Genomic DNA, 17,439 nt, shown 5'->3' on the forward strand with positions numbered 1-17,439 from the left:
CATAATGGGTCACCGAAGAGACCACTGGACATAACACCCAGTCTACACTACAACTCCCTTAGAGGTAGTAGACCTGGTGCCTGGCGGTCCGCCACGTCAGGCAACGGAGGGGTGATGGAGGAACTCCAGAGGCTAACCGACGTAGGGCACCAACGGAGCAGAAGATGCACGTATCCGGCTGAGGCACGGAGTGGCCTAGCAAGCCGATACAACCTATTACCTCGCACCACTTGCCGTAGCGAGTACTCGGGAGGAAACAGGTTCCACACGTAGGCTATAGAATCTAGCGAACGTGTTCGGTGTCGCCCAGCCCGTAGCTCGACATCGCCTGACCCAGCAAACGTGCGGTGACTTTCGTCGCTCGGAGAGTGAAGTCCATCGCCACACACAGCTCCTGCAGCAGAGCCAGGTCGGGACCCCCCGCCTGCACGTCATGAAGCGCCTTCACCTGGTGTACTTGCAAAAGAGCCATGGCGTGCAGGGCGGAGGCGGCGTCCCCACACGCACTGTAGGCATCCCTGGTCAGCCCAGAGGTAAACCTACAGGCGTGGGAGGCGAGTGAAGGGGCAGCCCGCCAGGAGGAGGCGGTCTTCGGACACAGCTGCATCGCGACAGACCACCCCACTGGGGGGATTCCCTCGTACCCATGCGCCGCCCCGCTATCCAGGGTGGCGAGGAAGGAGGAGCGAGGTTGCCGCCGTCTGAGCGCCAGAGGCGCCGACCAAGACTTCCTCAACTGCTCATGCACTTCGGGGAAAAAAGGGACTGGAGCAGGCCGTGGGGCAGCCACACGACCCGCTCCGCGAACTCAATCGTCCAGCCGCGAAGGTTCGGGACCCGGTGGAGGGTTCCACGCAAGCCCGACATTTGGGGCCGCCCATTCGAGCATAGCAGCCACCGACACCACCACGCCCGAAGGGGGCAGCGCTGCAGAGTCTTCACCAGAAGACTGCTCTTCCTCCGATGCCCCGATCGACATCTGATCCTCAGGTGGCGCACCGAAAGAGACAACCGGAACCGCCGAGGGGGCTCCGGCCGCTCCACCGGAAGCGCAGATGGCAGTGTGCTGCTAGAGGCGTGAGACGCCCGACATGACCTTTCACCTGTCGCGTTTCTCACAGTAATCCTCATACGCTCACCAACATGAATCACTGAAGTAGCCATCTGCTGAACTGAACCAGCAGACGAACTAGATCGGAGATTCTCTGAAGGGACTCCCCCATGTCTCAGGGATCTCAGTCTCGAACGTAGCATCGCGAGTATTCCCGCAATGAGAGCATGACTCATCCACAAGCACCGCCTCAGCGTGTGCTAAGCCCAGACACGTGAAGCAGTGCTTGTGACTATCAGCCTGAGGGAGAAATCGACCGCATCCAGAAACGCACGGGCGATTCGACATCCTGAAAAGGACGCGAATACACTGTGGAGCTCTTTCAGTAAGAGAAAACAAAAAAGAAACTGCTCTTCAGTGCCGAAGCGCCGAGGGATCACAGGAAACTTGCAGAAACACCACAGGAAACTGCAACCGCGTGCTGCACTCGAGACGAAGACCACCGAAGCACCATCACACCAGCACCCCGAACGCATTTTCACCAGGCTCGTCTTCTTCAGAACAGCAGGTAAGCTCTGAGAGGCTCCAAAGCGAAAAGCATCTATGCAATGTTTGCTTCTGTTTTTATATCCGCGCTTGTGGGCGGCTCGCGGAATGCAAAGATTGCATGCCAATGGTTATTGGCTCGTTGTTAATTCTATCAGAGGTAATCAGGCTCCCTTGCGTGATCCCAATTCATCAGGGAACTCCCCGACGACACATTGGAGTTCCCAGGACGAAAGGGAACAACGGTTATCCCCCTAAAACCCTTATCAGCCCGGAGCGGCCCATAAATTCCTGGCTCAGAACGAGCATCACTAGAACGGCTGCGAGCAGACGTACCACATCAGTGAGATGCTGAGCCCAGTGGATGAGCAGCGCTGGCTGAAGGCCGTGTTTCTCTCCGGCGCGAATCGTGCCGAGACCGCGCTGAACCAGCATCCGCAGTTTAGCCGACGTCCCAGGCCTGTCCAGAAAACACTGCAGTCAGACACAGAGTCGTGCGTCAGGCTCACACTCACAGCAGGGTAGTTACTCACAGCGCTCTCTTGTGGATCAGACGGTAGACGGCGTCCCACCACTCGCGCTGCTTGGCGGAGGACAGGAGCCTGATGATGTGCAGAGGCAAACACCGGGGCTGATGCGGTGAGGAGCACGAGGACATCCGTGCCGTCTCCTGCAGCTGCGTCTGACTGCTGAACACAACGCCGCACAAGAACACCTGCAACACATCACATATACACAGCGGATCTGATGAAGCACCGAGCCGTAACTCTGAGATCGACCCACTTCCACAGTCCAAATATGCATGTTAGGGAGATATTTACAGCATTATACAAATCACAGGCATTAATTACTGCATTATCTAAAGTAGAATTTTGAAAGGCTTTATCAGTTATAAATGAATACCTACATTATGCAACAACAAATACAAAAAGACTGTGCATGTTTCATAAAAGCCAAATGTAGGTGAATGTTTCCCCAATGCCTCATTGAGGATGAGAAGAGGGGTGGACGCACCTCCAGGTCGAGCAGGCAGATGGACTCGGGTGAGTTGGTGTCTAGTTTGGAGGTCTCGAGCGTGAGGCGAGGGAAGAGCTGCTTGAGCCAGCGCTGCAGGTTGACACTCTGCTCCATCAGCGCCCACTGCAGGCCGAGCCACGCCAGGTGCTGAAGATCGCCCGCGTGCAACAGCACCGCACCTGCGTGAACACACACACCCCGCTGTCAGCACTAGCGCTGTAACAGATCGCAGTTCTGTATGCCCCACTCATATGACCAGTGGATTATTGCAAAGTTTAACCATCATTGAACAAAAGTTGATCATTTGCGTGTTTGTAAATGTAAACATTCATGTGCAAGGAGACGCGAAAGACAACTCGAGTATCCTCAACTACAGTCGGTTTTAACTGACTAAGTAGAGAAAGAAATTTGGATGTGTGTCATTGTATTGAATCCGTGCATTCTGTCTTAAAGGTTTAGTTCACCAAAAAAAAAAAAAACTAATTTGTTCTTGCTGAAGCTTAAACGTGCTTCATAACACGAGAATGAACCCCATTGGTTCTTGACAAAGCTCAAACGTGCTGCGTAACTCCAGAGAATGAACCTCATGTTTCTCAAGGAAGCACAAGACATTTCCACGGCGTACATTTCATGATAAATTTGATGGGTTGTGGAAGTGGCTTTGTGGATGCTAGGCGAACCCACTACAGTATGGCATAATAGACGAACCCACTATGGCAAACCCATTCGAATAATGGGGGCATGGGATTTTTATAGATAACTTCCAGGGGCCCCAAATTCGGCATGGTGGTCCATGGGGGCCCCCTTAGCGATTTACCGGAAGCTCTGGACTCTAGAGCAAAGGTAAAACATTTTCAGCCCTAACCCTACTCTCTCCCTCAGCCTTCGCTATTTTGACCTTTCAACCTCTGAACAAGGTCGTGGGGCACCAAATTTTCCCGCCCCAAGGGGCCTCGACGACCCGATCCCTGGACACGGAAACTAGCCCTAGGGACGTGGAACATCACCTCGCTGGCGGGGAAGGAGCCTGAGATTGCGCGTGAGATTGAGAAGTTCCGAGGGATCACCTCTATCCATGGCTTGGGCTCTGGAACCACACTCCTCAAGAGAGAATGGACTCTCCACCACTCTGGAGCTGCTCATGGTAAGAGGTGACGGGCTGGTGTGGGTTTGCCTATAGCCCCCCAGCTCAGCCGCCATGTGTTGGAGTTTACCCCGGTGAACGAGAGGGCCATTTCCCTGCACCTACAGGTTGGGATAGGTCTCTCACTGGCGTGTGAGCCTACGGGAGGAGTTTGGAGGTATTCTCCAGTTTTGGAGGCCTACGGCAGTGCAGAATACCCGGCCTTCCTTGGGTCTCTGGGAGGGGTGCTGGAAAGTGCTCTGACTGGGGACTTTGTCGCTCTACTGGGGGACTTCTACGCTCACGTGGGCAAAGACAGTGACACCTGGAGGGGCGTGATTGGGAGGAACGGCCCCCCCGACCTGAACCCGAGTGGCGTTCAGTTATTGGACTTCTGTGCTAGTTACAGTTTGTACACAACGAACACCATGTTCAAGCATGGCACATGGCACCAGGACACCCTAGGTCGATGATCGACTTTGTGGTCGTTTCATCTGACCTGTGCCCGTATGTCTTGGACACTCGGGTGAAGAGAGGGGCGGAGCTGTCAACTGACCACCACCTGGTGGTAATTTGGATCCGATTGTGGGGGAGGAAGCTGGACAGACTCGGCAGACCCAAGCGTACTGTAAGGGTTTGCTGGGAACGTTTGGTCTTCTGTCAGAGAGATCTTTAACTTCCACCTCCGGCGGAGCCACGACTGGATCCCAAGGACTGAGAGACGGACGGTGGAAGGAATACTTCGAGGATCTCCTCAATCCCACCGTCACGTCTTCTATTGAGGAAGAAGAGGCTGAGGGCTCAGAGGTAGACTCGTCCATCATCCTAGCTGAGGTCACTGAGGTAGTCAAGAAACTCCTCTGGATGCTGTGGGGCTGTCTTGGCTGACACGCCTCTGCAGCATTGGGGACAGTGGCCCTCATTTATCATTCTTGCGTATAAACGGCCGTATATGTTGGCTTAAGATTATGCTTACACTCCTTTCACCGCCTGATTTATGAAGCTGTGCGTACCTTTGAAATCCAGGTGTACACAATGCCTTCCCTTGATAAATCCCGCGGCCGAAAACGACCGTCATTAGAATAACACGCCCCCAAATATTCAAGTCTCCACTTCCCCCACGCCCTCCTTTTATGCCATGGACACGGCAAAGAAGAGAAACTTCTACGACGTGGAGCCGAAATGACCCATCACAATGCATTATTTTACAGCACGTCTTTTGAATCAGCATTCAGTTTCGAATCACGTCACCTGTATAGTGATGATGATGATGATGTGATGTGAAGTACCATTCATTCACATTAATAATTGCATGACAATTTGTAATATTCTTCTTCTTACTATTATTATTATTACTATTTGTATTAATGACGCTTATTGTTATTCTGAAGAATGATGCCATTATTATTATTTGTATTATTATTATCATTTAAAAGAAGAAGAATGTATTTTTATTATTTTGTCAGTCTGAATTATATTTTGGTCACTGAAAGCCTTTCATTACCGAACCCAGTCCGTGCGCACCTGCCGGGGATAATCCTAAAACGTCAGGGTAAAGCACACAGGCTCGCAACTAAAGGAATAGGCCTACATATGCTTACAAATCAAATGCTTTGGTAAAGTCACACAAATTAAACATTTAAGTCCACATTGCACAGAAATAAATACTGAAGTTTATAATTACTATGTTGGTTTTTTGTTTGTTTGTTTTTTGGGTCATAATATATGATATCTTTTAGTTTGTCAGTGCGTTATGTGGTGTTAGGAATTTTTCTGCGCATTTCCTCACTAACTCAAAACGTGCGTACACCACCTCCTGAGCTGGTGTAGGATTTGAGCGTGCCGTACGCCAAAACCATATTGATAAATCTCAAAGTCACCGTGGTTTTGGGTGTACGCAAGGTGTGCGCTGGAAATTTGGTGTATGCACTTTTGATAAATGAGGGCCAGTGCCTCTGGGATGGTAGCCCGGGGTGGTGGTTCCTCTTTTTAAGAAGGGGGACCGGAGGATGTGTTCCAACTATAGGGGGATCACAGTTCTCAGCCTCCCTGGGAAAGTCTATGCCAGGGTACTGGAGAGGAGAATACGGTCGATAGTGGAACCTCGGATTCAGGAGAGGTTTTCAGTGTGATTTTCGTCCAGGCCGTTGAACACTGGACCAGCTCTATACCCTCTACAGGGTGCTGGAGGGTTCATGGGAGTTTGCCCAACCAAACCACATGTGCTTTGTAGATTTCGAGAAGGCATTCGACTGTGTCCCTCATGGTGGCCTGTGGAGGGTGCTCCGGGATTATGGTCCGGTCCCTGTATGGCCAGAGCAGGAGCTTGGTTCACATTGCCGGTAGTAAGTCAGACTTCTTCCTGGTGCATATTGGACTCCGGCAGGGCTGCGCTTTGTCGCTGGTTTGGTTAATAATTTTTATGGACGGAATTTCTAGGTGCAGCCAGGGGCCGGAGGGTGTCAGGTTTGGGGACCACACGATTTCATCTCTGCTCTTTGCGGATGATGTTGTCGTGTTGGCCCCTTCAGACCAGGACCTTCAGCATGCACTGGGATGGTTTGCAGCCGAATGTGAGGCGGCTGGGATGAAAATCAGCACCTCCAAATCCGAGGCCATGGACGTTAGTCAGAAAAGGGTGGCTTGCCCACATGTAAGTTTAAGTATCTTGGGGTTTTGTTCATGAGTGAGGGAAGGATGGAATGGAAGATTGACAGACAGACCAATGCAGCTTCTGCAGTAATGCGGTCGATGTAAAAGTCTGTTGTGGTGAAGAAGGAGCTGAACAAAGATGGAAATGATGTGCACCTGTGTAGGATTAGCGAGTGATATGCACATGTATGAAAGCTTAGGCTTTGAGAATGTTGAGAGAGCTTTCGAGATCTTAAGACCTGCAAGACTCTTGTGAGAGTTGAAGCTCCCGTACCTTTTTGTGTTGGGTTTGTTTTCCTTTGCTATGATATTTTTCTATTTAGTTAATAAAGGCACTTACAACCAGACCAACTTCACTACGTCCTCCACTCATTTGTTACGGCTTTGAGCCGGTCGTGACACATGAAGAAGCTTTCTCACCAATGCTGTCTTGTGTTTTTTACCCTGATTTGAGGAACCTGAGGTTCCTTAACTCAAACAGGGTTCAACGTGCAGGCTTGAGGAGGCAGCTCAACTACAGCTAGGACATTTACCAAAAATGAGATGAATTGCCTTCGTTTTGCCAACAACAACCTTGTCATCTATTGTTCATTTCACAAGCTACAGTTTGTTCAAATTACAGACAGCCAACTCGGTTTCAGGCAGATGCGGCCTCATCAACATTGCACTTGTGTACTGTTTCATCTTGCTCCTATAACTCTTAGGACTGAGCTCTTGGTAGCTAAAAACACTACTATAAAAGTCTGACCTATTTTGATGTTTCTCTTGCAACTGAATGGCTATGTATGTTGTATGTTTCCTGACTGTATGGTGATTTGTGGTGTAATACACATGGCTCATTGAAAGGTGAATGTCTCTGGTCCCTTAACTCTTTATGCAGGATCAAAAGTTTTATTTTAAAAGCAGTTGTTACAACGTGTCCAATGGCAATTTATTTGAAAGGGCTTTTGACCTTGTGCTTTTGGCTTTTGTCCACAAACGTGCTGTGCAATATTTGGAACGAAATATGGGTGAGTAAATGATGACAATTAAGATCTTTGGGTGAACTAACCCTTTAAAGTAAGAGCAGCCTATAAATACATGCTGCTGTCTATGTCAATGTTAATCAAACAACAATGTTTATCTCCCCCCTTTTTTTGCTGATCTAGACCGGACTGGATCAAGAGTGCGTGACACTCACCGCTGTCCCACTTGGCCAGATGTTTGGCTCTGGGCGCGTGTGCGCTGACCATGTGCATCTCGTCGTTGCAGATGAAGGAGAGCTGGTCGTGCTCCTTTGAGCCGAAGAGCATGTCGAACAGAAGACTCGGCCCGTTCCGGTTCCCGAACGCCTCCACCACCTCCTTCAGCAGCTGCTCCACGTCCCGGCTCAGATTCAACAGCATGTGACCCGCCTGACTCTGGCGGTCCGAGGCCAGCAGCTCCAAAGGCTCATAGGATAGCTTCTCACCATTCAACCTCTTGACTTTGGGTCTCGGAGCCTGAGGAAATCATGGATATTACATCATACAGTGGCCGATCACAGGAGCTGCATGAAGCAGAGGAAGCACACATCATACCTGATAGGCCACGAGGTAACAGACAGCCGCAAAATCCCGTACGGCCCTCCACTCCCGCGCCCTGTCCTGCGCCGTCTTCAGAAGCAGCGTCCCGGCGTACAGGTACAGCTGAGCCCTCGTCTCCGTGAACACCTCCGACAGCTCGTCCAGAGTCTTCGTGGCCGTGTCCTTCAGAGACTGCATCAAACGGTCCAAGCTGGACAAAAACATGGAGTGAACATTTCATGAATGCGCGAGTCGAACAATGCAGTCAGCCAAACCCAGACTCGTTCATCGGCTTGCCCGACAGAGACGCGAATGTTCACTGAATGGCTTTTCTGAGGTAAATGGGGTGTTACGTGACATTGCTCTCAAGTTGTTTTATTGACGTCTTTCCGTGGTTGAAACACTGATTGAGCGACTGCATGAGACATGATTGATTTCAGTAAGTTGTTCCTTCTGATGTTCATTTGCTGCTGTAACTAGTAGTTAGAGAAAGAGATGATCGGTTCTATAGCGATCCTTCACCACACATTAAAGGGATTATAAGATTATATGTTGAGTTTGTGAAGTCTTGGCGCATGCGTGTGCAGTGTTGTGATTGTGGCGTACCTCCAGAGAGCATCAGCGCTCTCCTTGCAGCTCTTCTCCTTCAGCGTCAGTCGGACGCGGCTGCAGAGCGCCAGCAGCAGCTCCTTGTGAAACTTGCGCGACACCTGCTCGTTCGACACCACGCGCGGCTGGCGGAGATACTCCTGAAACACAGAAGACTGATCACTCTCTCTCGATATCATCAACTTCTCCTGATTGGTTCAAACCTTTCAACGTCACATCAAAACAGACAGAACACTAAATACAGCACCAATTGAAAAGAACTCGCTGCTTCAAATATAGATTGTACCAAAAAAAAGAATATGTGTGTTTTAAAAGATGAAGAATAGTACTATGGGTTAAAATGAATGAAGAGTTTTGGGTAAACTCACAAAAAGCAACATATAAGAGTCAGCTTGTGTAATATAAGAGGAGATGAGGTGATCACTGACCTGAAGGGTCTTGACCAGAAGCTCGTACCACTCCAGCTGGCCCCTCAGAAGGCCGGTCTTCTCCACCTCCAGACAGTGCTTCACCGCCTCCTCGAGCCGGCCGCCCTCGCTGTACAGACGCACCAGCCGGCCATTGATGTAGATGTCGTCGGGTCGCAGCTTGAGCTCAGACTGAAGCAGCTCGTACAGCTGGACGGAGCCGTTCTGTCCTCGTGAGCTCAGAAGCTTCTCCTGCATCAGAGAGAGAGAGGGTGAACTCAGAGGACAGATGGGATGGGATGTGGACGGGATGGGAAGTGCACACTGACCCTCAGGTTGAAGACGTTGGGATGTCCCGGCAGCAGCTTGGCAGCTTTCTCCACCCAGAACTCGGCCCGGTTGTCTGGCTCCGGTTTCCCGCACAGCAGCTCCGCCAGCTTCAGAACCAGGTCTGACTGAGCCGGATTCAGATCGAATGAATGCTGGAGTTCAGAAACAAACATCAGCTTTACATGCTTAAACTTTTAAAGTGCATTAGAACAACCTTGGAAACAAAGGGCAGAATAATCCTGATGTGCTTCACCCGGACTAACTGTGTTATAACTGAATGCGAGGAGAGACGATCTCTCGAGATAAACCAACACGGGTTACTGTAACACAGGTCTCATAGTTTCTGGTTCAGGTGTTTTGTAAGCGCTTCAACATAGAGCCGTTTCAAGATAGAGTTACTAAAGATGAACACAACACATGTTTATCATATATGTAGATTGATATCTAAAGGGTTTTTTTTAGTTTTTTTTTTTTACTATTATTCAGTTATTAAAATGTAATAAAAGCTTGAGCTGATGAACCAGGGCTGGTTTGGACTGGCAGCTCATGTACAGCTGGAGTTCACTGCATTCCCTCACTGTGAAGCCGCTCTGAGACGCTGGAAACACCAAATCATGAGCTGAACGCGTGTAAATGAACATAGTACTGCGCTTCACTCTGAAACATGCAGCAACACACTATATCACTGATTATCAACACACAGACTGCAGAGGCACCCGCGCCTTTAAACAAAAGGAAATCTTCTGTAAATGGAGGAAAAGGAAGCTTTAATGTAAAATGCATTTGCACAGCTAGCACATTGAGGTCTGGCTCATTCATAGGCTGAGCTGCAGCAACTGCACATCCAATGGACCTTTCACACAACAACCGGAAATACATAATCGTTGTTGAAGCGGAGTTCCTGTCAACCGTCAACACATCAGAAAAACATACCCGAGAGTCCCAGAGTCTTCACAACTTAGAAAAAATTTAAACTTGTCATGGTCCAGTTGTTGATGAACTTCATAATATATAAATCATAATACATAAATAATAAACATGAACAATGGCGGGTTAGTGAATGGTGACATGAGAAGTACAAAAGATCACAGGATCAATATCATCCCGCCAGATTGCCTGAATCCATTTCCGTCGAACTTCATCAACAGGGAACTGACGAGGCAAGGAATGAAACGACAAATATGGCTGTTTTTGGGAATAACAAAAAAGAACGGTACGAAACAACTGTTACTAGTTGCTTGAGCTATTTGTTCTGACCGGAGCGGAAGAAGATTACCACGACAATTGCGTATTTCCAGTCACTAATACGGAAGTTGTGAGAAAGGTCTATGGCCCGACAAGGGGGCGTGGCCTTACTCGAACACAAATACAAATACTTTTCCCCCCTCAACAAATACAAATACAGATACAAATACCAGCTGCTTTGCACACCCCTAATATATATATATTTTCAGCATTATTAGCGTTAAACTCTACAGCTGAAGTGTGTATTCAAAGACTATGCAGTAGGGAAACATGTCAGAGTAAACGAAGGAACGAACCTTGTAACATCCCACAGCCTTGTCCGTTTCCCCGTCCTGTTCGAACAGCTGCCCGAGGAACCGGAGCGCTTTAGGATCCTTCGGCTGGACCGTCAAATACTCCGAAACATGCCTGTGATCCAATGGTGTGAGAGAAACACATCACTCCACAGAATAACACACAGAAGACAGAGTAAAGGAGTTAGCCTACCTTTTAGCAAGCTCATATTCTTTAGCCTCGAAGTACAGTTTGGCGAACAGAAACCCTTTCACTGACTTCTGCAAGACACAAAACAGGTTAGGGTCACTATCAAACAATATCTGTGTAATTATGTGTATATGAATTGTAAAACATAACATAAAATTCAGCTTAAATCTTTAACACTGTAAATCCTAAAGCTGAAATTAAATAACCTTACAGAGCAGAGGAAACTATTATACATTAATTAGATTTAAATGAATGAACCTCAATGAGTTTACAACAGAGTTCATGAGTTTTTGGAAAAGTTGCTGGAACTCATGGTTTAGTGCACTTAAAGGAGTATTTCACCCATTTCAACATTAATCTGTATTGAAAGTGGATCATATATGTAGTCGAAATGTAAAAGAATTTTAGAATTTGGTGCCCTCTTGACCAAGAAAAGGTAGAAAATAACTGAAGGGCACATTTGTATGTAAGACAACAACTCCCACAATGCACCACATTGCACATTGCCACACCCATTAATCCGGAACAGCACAAACAGAGAAATCACTCTTCCGTCTACAAGACTAATGTTAGCTGCCACCAGAGTTTGAAATTCATTTCACACAGAATGTCTAGTTAGTTGGCTGTGGCGAACAGGACGAGGGGCGTGAGAGCGGCGCGAGAGGACGGTGCAAGGCCGGTGGTGTGAGTGATAAGTGATGCAGCGGCCGGACTTCACCGACCGACCGAACGTGTTTAGTTTATTTTTGTGTCAAAATATTTCTCAAACGGCGCCCTCCCGATGACCCAATGCCCCTCCAGTAGATCTGCTCTGGCGCCAACTCTGGCAGACATACCAGTAATACAGTAAGATAAAATACTAGGGGTGTATATCGGATCCTTAATGACGATTCGATACGATACCTATTTCTTAACCCAACGATTTTGATTATTTTCTATACTTCAGAATTTCCCGCGATTCGGTTCGATTCAATACTAGATGTCTTTACATGATGTCTATTAAGCTTCAAATAACAAACAACAACAAAAAAAGCCTTTTATTGAGAATACAGAAGAAGCCTTTGTGGCGAGCAGGACGAGGCTGACGTGAGAGAGCGACAGTATACTATTCATAGTCTATAGCAGTCTTCTTTGCAAATGGCAACATCTCTTACCACTGATCCATCTGTTTTCCAGAAGCCACAATACTTCCACACCCTTGACTTGACAGTGTAACATTTGTGCAAACGTGCTGCGTAACACGAGAATGAAGCTCATTGGTTCTTGCTGAATTCATTTCATGGATTCATGGATTCATTTTATGACCTCCTCATTAACTTTCTGAAGTGTCAAAGTTTCAGTCATCTTGCAGTCAATAGAGGGATAGAAATCTCTCATATTTGATTAAAAACAGCGTTGTGTTCTGAAGATGAATGAAACGGGTTTGGAACGACATGAGGGAGAGTAAATGGTGACAGAATTGCAATTTATCGGTGTCTTGCTGGGTAATTTGTGTGTCTATTCATAACTCAGGAGATGAATTGATGGAAATCTGTATTAGATGTGTCATTCTTATAAGAAATCATGTCTAAACTGGAGCTGGAGACCACAGATAACACCTGATTATGGTGAGAGGAGGAGAAACAGACACCTGGACTAAAGACAACTGGTCAGAACTCAGAACTCAACCCGAAAAAAGTCATATAACCACTTCAATAACTCTGAGGCCGTTCAGTTAAGCTAGAATCCCTATGCAGGGCGGGTTTGTAGTGAAGCACCTGACGGTGGGCTTGGTGCTCCAGGTCCGAGGCTATATTAGCTCTGCCCGGCCCGCTAAAAGCCCTGCTCGCACTGGCCGACAGTGGAAAAGCCGCTATTGGTCGGGTCGGCACCGCTGCGGAGTGGCCCGGTCCAAACTCAGAGAAGCAGCTTCGGCTACAATGTTCTTCCACAAGACCAATGCAGTTCTGTTCATTAACCACTAAAGAGACTGCAGCTTTAAAGTCCCTATTATCGGTCACATACACACACACACACACTGATGATGAAACACGCAAATTAGGGATTCAGGATTCAGGAAGTTGTTCAAAATAAAAGAGGTCAATAGCGCATTACTTTTAAAAACAAAGTGTGGAGTGGAGGATGAACCAACGAGCCAACAGGGAAAAGAAAAGGCACTACTTCCAGCAGATTCACATTTACATTTATTCATTTAGCTGACGCTTTTATCCGGGTGTACAACATCAACATCAGCAGAGGGCTGCAACTTACACTTTTTAAATGACAATATCCTGGCTCGACTACTGTTGTCAGTGATAGAAGTATTTAAAATGAACACGATTTCTTAATGTCTAGTGACATATCAGGGTAAATATTGGGAGTTTGCATTCAGACGTTACACCTTTAGACAGCAGAGGAGCATTTGCCTGAAAGTCACACCCTTCTGTAGATATTTATAAACTCTTACAAGAATGAGTTCAAATGGTGATGTATTGTGTTCTCTCAGAGAGTTGTCATCCCTTCCAGTTCTTCCAGTCTTACACATCGTATTGGTTAAAACGCACGCAATTAAAACACAATCAAATTATTTCTCATCTCATGCACATAAACAAATTCACACAGTTTCATTAACCTGAGAAAAATATGAGTTAGAATACACTAAATATATAAAATTATATAAATGTCTCATTTCCAAAGAAGTAAACCCAAAGTCTTAAGAGTTTATAAATATCTTGCACACAGAAGGGAGTGACTTTCAGGCAAATGCTCCTCTGCTGTCTAAAGGTGTAACTCTGACTGCATTATTAGCACATGTTTCCATGTGAAAGAGCTTTCTGTCTATATCATGAAATAAAGCAAAGCAAAGGAATCGGTTGTTTTGTAACTCAAAATGTGCATCATGTATTTCTAAATGTCGGGTTTAACTTGCATCTTTCATTGTATCATCATATATCATCAGATGAAATAACTTAATAAGTTAATACATGAAAAAAATAAATATGAATATTACATTGATATAATATTATAGGTTGTATTTCTAAACAGTTTGCATATTTTGGAAGAGAAATATGAAAGGTGAATATGGATTATTGAATTTTTAATAATGAAAATGTGTTTGAAATGTTTCAAATTGAAACGAATTCACGGCATATTCAACCATGTTGAACTTCAGCCAATAAAAATGCAAACCCTAAAATTAAAATGCATTAAAATGCAAACATGGTCCAAGCACTTTTTTCCCAAGTTGTGCAATTCAACAGGCTTTTTTGTTTCAAAAACATTTTTGATGGATGAACAGGTTTGATGGTTGTCATTTCGTCAAGTGTACGAATACATTATTGTCACGGGTTAGGTATCTATTCAGCAAACTGCAGGAAATGAAAGTGAAAGTCAGAAGTTAGGCTACTGATGTTCAAGACAGTCATCATTAAGAGTAAAGAAACTAAATGATTTCATCAGTGCTGTTCTTCTTTCGGTCTTTAGTTTTTAATTAGCGGTTGATAAATAAATTCCAGCTCGTAGGCTATATGTTGCTTTCGGTGACGTGTACTCCATTAAATCTGCATAACCTATAGCGCAGGAATTGAAGGTCGGATGTATATTTGCGGGGACACATTTATGTGACCATGTGTAAATCAAATAGTTTAGATCAATCAGATGTGATCAGTAACGCCTGAAGTGGACAGGTGTGTGTAAACAGAGCCTACTTCACTGAGGCGTTTCTGACAACACATGCGAAGCTGAATGACTTTGAAACAAGGAACTACTCGAGGACAGTTCATACTATATAAAACCCAATGAAGACATCGCCGTCTTATCCCTGGCATCTTGACTCACCTCTGTGTGAGAGAGAGAGGAGCTGTGGACTCTAGAGATGTATCGCTCCACCTCAGCTTTATTCCTCCTCATGACTGGGTCCAGCTCTCCTTCTCCGGGTTTAGCTGAGATTCATTCAAACACGAGTTAGATGATCAATGTCTGCTCAACAACACACGATCACTAATGACATGGTGTGTGTAAAGTTCAAGTCCTCCTGCGAACACACCCCGACAGGTGTGTTTACATCACTTTCGTCGGAGTAAGATGGCGGAGTAGGCTACTTCCTCTCAATTAATTACACACAAATACAGTCAGTTTCTTGAACTCTTGTTCTAGAAAATGAAGAAGAAAGAAATCTGCGTCAGGTGTATGTGGTGTTTATTGATTAAACACTCCAAACAAATAAATGTTGGAACTGGCGTGTAGCCTCTTTATTCTTTAGAATATTCCACGAACATGTGATTAGCTCTTTGTGCCCCTTCCTAGAGTTTCTTCTTCTATTTACCAAAGGGTATCTGTTAACTGTATGTTTGGTTTTACTGCCATCTAGCGGATAGACATATAAAACACACCTAATCACCACATCCCCTTTCCTTTAGGAAGAAAAATATAAACTGAAATGCAATTAACATTGGGGATAATATAACACAACTCAATTATCCATTTGACAATAAACTGAAATATTCAAAACAACACATTTGTGTGGCACAGTTCAATTGTAACTGAACAGGGTAATTTACAAATTAAGTCGATCAGGTTTCTTTATTATGCGTGATGATCTTCTTAAAATAGGAGATGCATTTGTTTCTGCTGAATGACCATTGTCCAGGGGAATGGAAGAAGATGAAGTCTGACAGCTTGGTGGTGTTACATTTTCAGGTGAAGCCAGAACTACTTCTCCTTCAGTGTCAGTCAGTGTTTGGCTCGTTTCTTGCGTCTTAAGAAGACTTCTGCGATTTCTCCTAAGCACTTGTCCATTCTCTGTTCTGACAACATATGATCTTGGATTCACTTCTTCCAGAACAACAGCTTTTTTGTCCCAGCAGTTTGCATTTTCCACTCGCACGGTATCATTTCTTGATAACACCTTCAGCATTTTGGTTTGTTTGTCATAGTTCCTTTTTTGTCTCTTTTGAAGATCCTTCCGTTTCTGTTTTATTGCTGCATTGTTCAACGTATCTCGTTTTGTGTCATGTTTGCAGGGAAGTGTCGTTCTAATCTTGCGATTCATTAAGAGCTCTGCAGGAGATGCACCATGTTCCAGAGGAGTTGCTCGATAGCTCAGAAGAGCTAGATATGGATCTGACTTTCCTTCAGATGCTTTCTTCAACAATTGCTTCACAATGTGCACTCCTTTTTCTGCCTTCCCATTAGATTGAGCATGATGAGGACTTGAAGTGATGTGTCTGAAATCATAGTGAGCAGCAAAGTCCTGAAATTCCCTGGAATTGTAACATGGGCCGTTGTCGCTCACCACAACCAGAGGAATGCCATGCCTGGCAAAAATTGACTTCATCTGCTGTATCACACATGCACTTGAAGGGTTAGACAGTAGGGCTATTTCTGGAAAACTCGAAAAGTAATCCACTACCAGCAAGTACTCTTTACCATGGAAATGAAACAGATCGGTACCTACTTTCTGCCAAGGATGCTGAGGTAAGTCTGTTGTGATCATTGGTTCTCTTGCTTGTTTGCTTTGATGTTTCAGACAAACTTCACATGTGCTGACCATTTTCTCAATCTCAGAATTTATTCCAGGCCAATACACTGAATCCCTGGATCTCCTTTTGCATTTCTCCATTCCAAGATGTCCCTCGTGTATCCTGGAAAGCATCTCTTTTCTCAGCACTTGTGGAACAACGATTCTGTCCCGTCTCAGGAGAATGCCATCTGCTACACTGAGCTCAGCTCTAACATTGTAGAATTGCGGGCAGGAACTTTTGACCCAGACATTGTTCAGATTTTGAATAACAGCCTGGAGAACTGGATCTTTTGCTGTCTCCTCAGCTATTTGCTTGAGCTTTCGATCAGACACTGGAAGAGATTCAACAACAAGATTCACATGTGTGTTCACATCATCTTCCGTGGAACTCATATCTGAGGATTTGGATGTTAATGGTGCACGGGACAGTGCATCAGCTAGCACTATGTATTTTCCTGGTGTGTAGACTAATTCAAAGTCATACCGTTGCAGTCTCATCATTAGACGCTGAATGCGTGGAGACATTTGATTCAGATTCTTCTTGATGATCGCAATTAAAGGCTTGTGGTCCGTCTCTGCTGTGAACAATGATAAGCCATAGACATAGTCATGAAATTTCTCAAATCCAAAGACAAGTCCAAGACATTCTTTCTCGATCTGAGCATATCTGCACTCAGATTGTGTCATCGTCCTAGAGGCATAAGCAATCGGTTTCCAGCCGTCACCTTCTGCTTGGAGCAAGACTGCACCTAGACCATCTTTTGACGCATCCGTGGAGATTTTGATGCTCTTAGAGGAATCAAAGTAGGTGAGAACTGGTGCTCTTGTCAATATTGACTTGAGGACTTTCCATTCTTGCTCATGCTTACTTGTCCAGTTGAACTCATTTTTATGATTCAACAGCTCTCTGAGGGTCGCAGTTTTCGCAGAGA

The 17,439-nt window shown here is 45.9% G+C and overlaps 1 protein-coding gene across 3 annotated transcripts in view; it reads right to left on the reverse strand.

The window, feature by feature from the left end:
- LOC148978151 (uncharacterized) overlaps positions 1–15,119 on the reverse strand; it is a 50,110-nt gene extending 34,991 nt beyond the window's left edge. For all 3 annotated transcript variants that reach the window (XM_089133572.1, XM_089133571.1, XM_089133570.1), the window contains exons 1-11: positions 14,824–15,119; positions 11,011–11,078; positions 10,821–10,932; positions 9,279–9,431; positions 8,971–9,201; positions 8,540–8,682; positions 7,949–8,144; positions 7,570–7,870; positions 2,612–2,793; positions 2,131–2,312; positions 1,934–2,057 (exon numbers count right to left, since the gene is read on the reverse strand). In XM_089133572.1, the coding sequence (XP_088989698.1) occupies positions 1,934–2,057; positions 2,131–2,312; positions 2,612–2,793; positions 7,570–7,870; positions 7,949–8,144; positions 8,540–8,682; positions 8,971–9,201; positions 9,279–9,431; positions 10,821–10,932; positions 11,011–11,078; positions 14,824–14,895 (1,764 nt within the window). In that variant the 5' untranslated portion in view covers positions 14,896–15,119. The remainder of the gene's footprint in view (positions 1–1,933; positions 2,058–2,130; positions 2,313–2,611; positions 2,794–7,569; positions 7,871–7,948; positions 8,145–8,539; positions 8,683–8,970; positions 9,202–9,278; positions 9,432–10,820; positions 10,933–11,010; positions 11,079–14,823) is intronic.
- Positions 15,120–17,439: the final 2,320 nt, after the last annotated feature.

The sequence above is a fragment of the Pimephales promelas genome, chromosome 7 (genome assembly GCF_988280905.1).
Source record: "Pimephales promelas chromosome 7, fPimPro1.hap1.1, whole genome shotgun sequence".
NCBI lineage: Eukaryota > Metazoa > Chordata > Actinopteri > Cypriniformes > Leuciscidae > Pimephales > Pimephales promelas.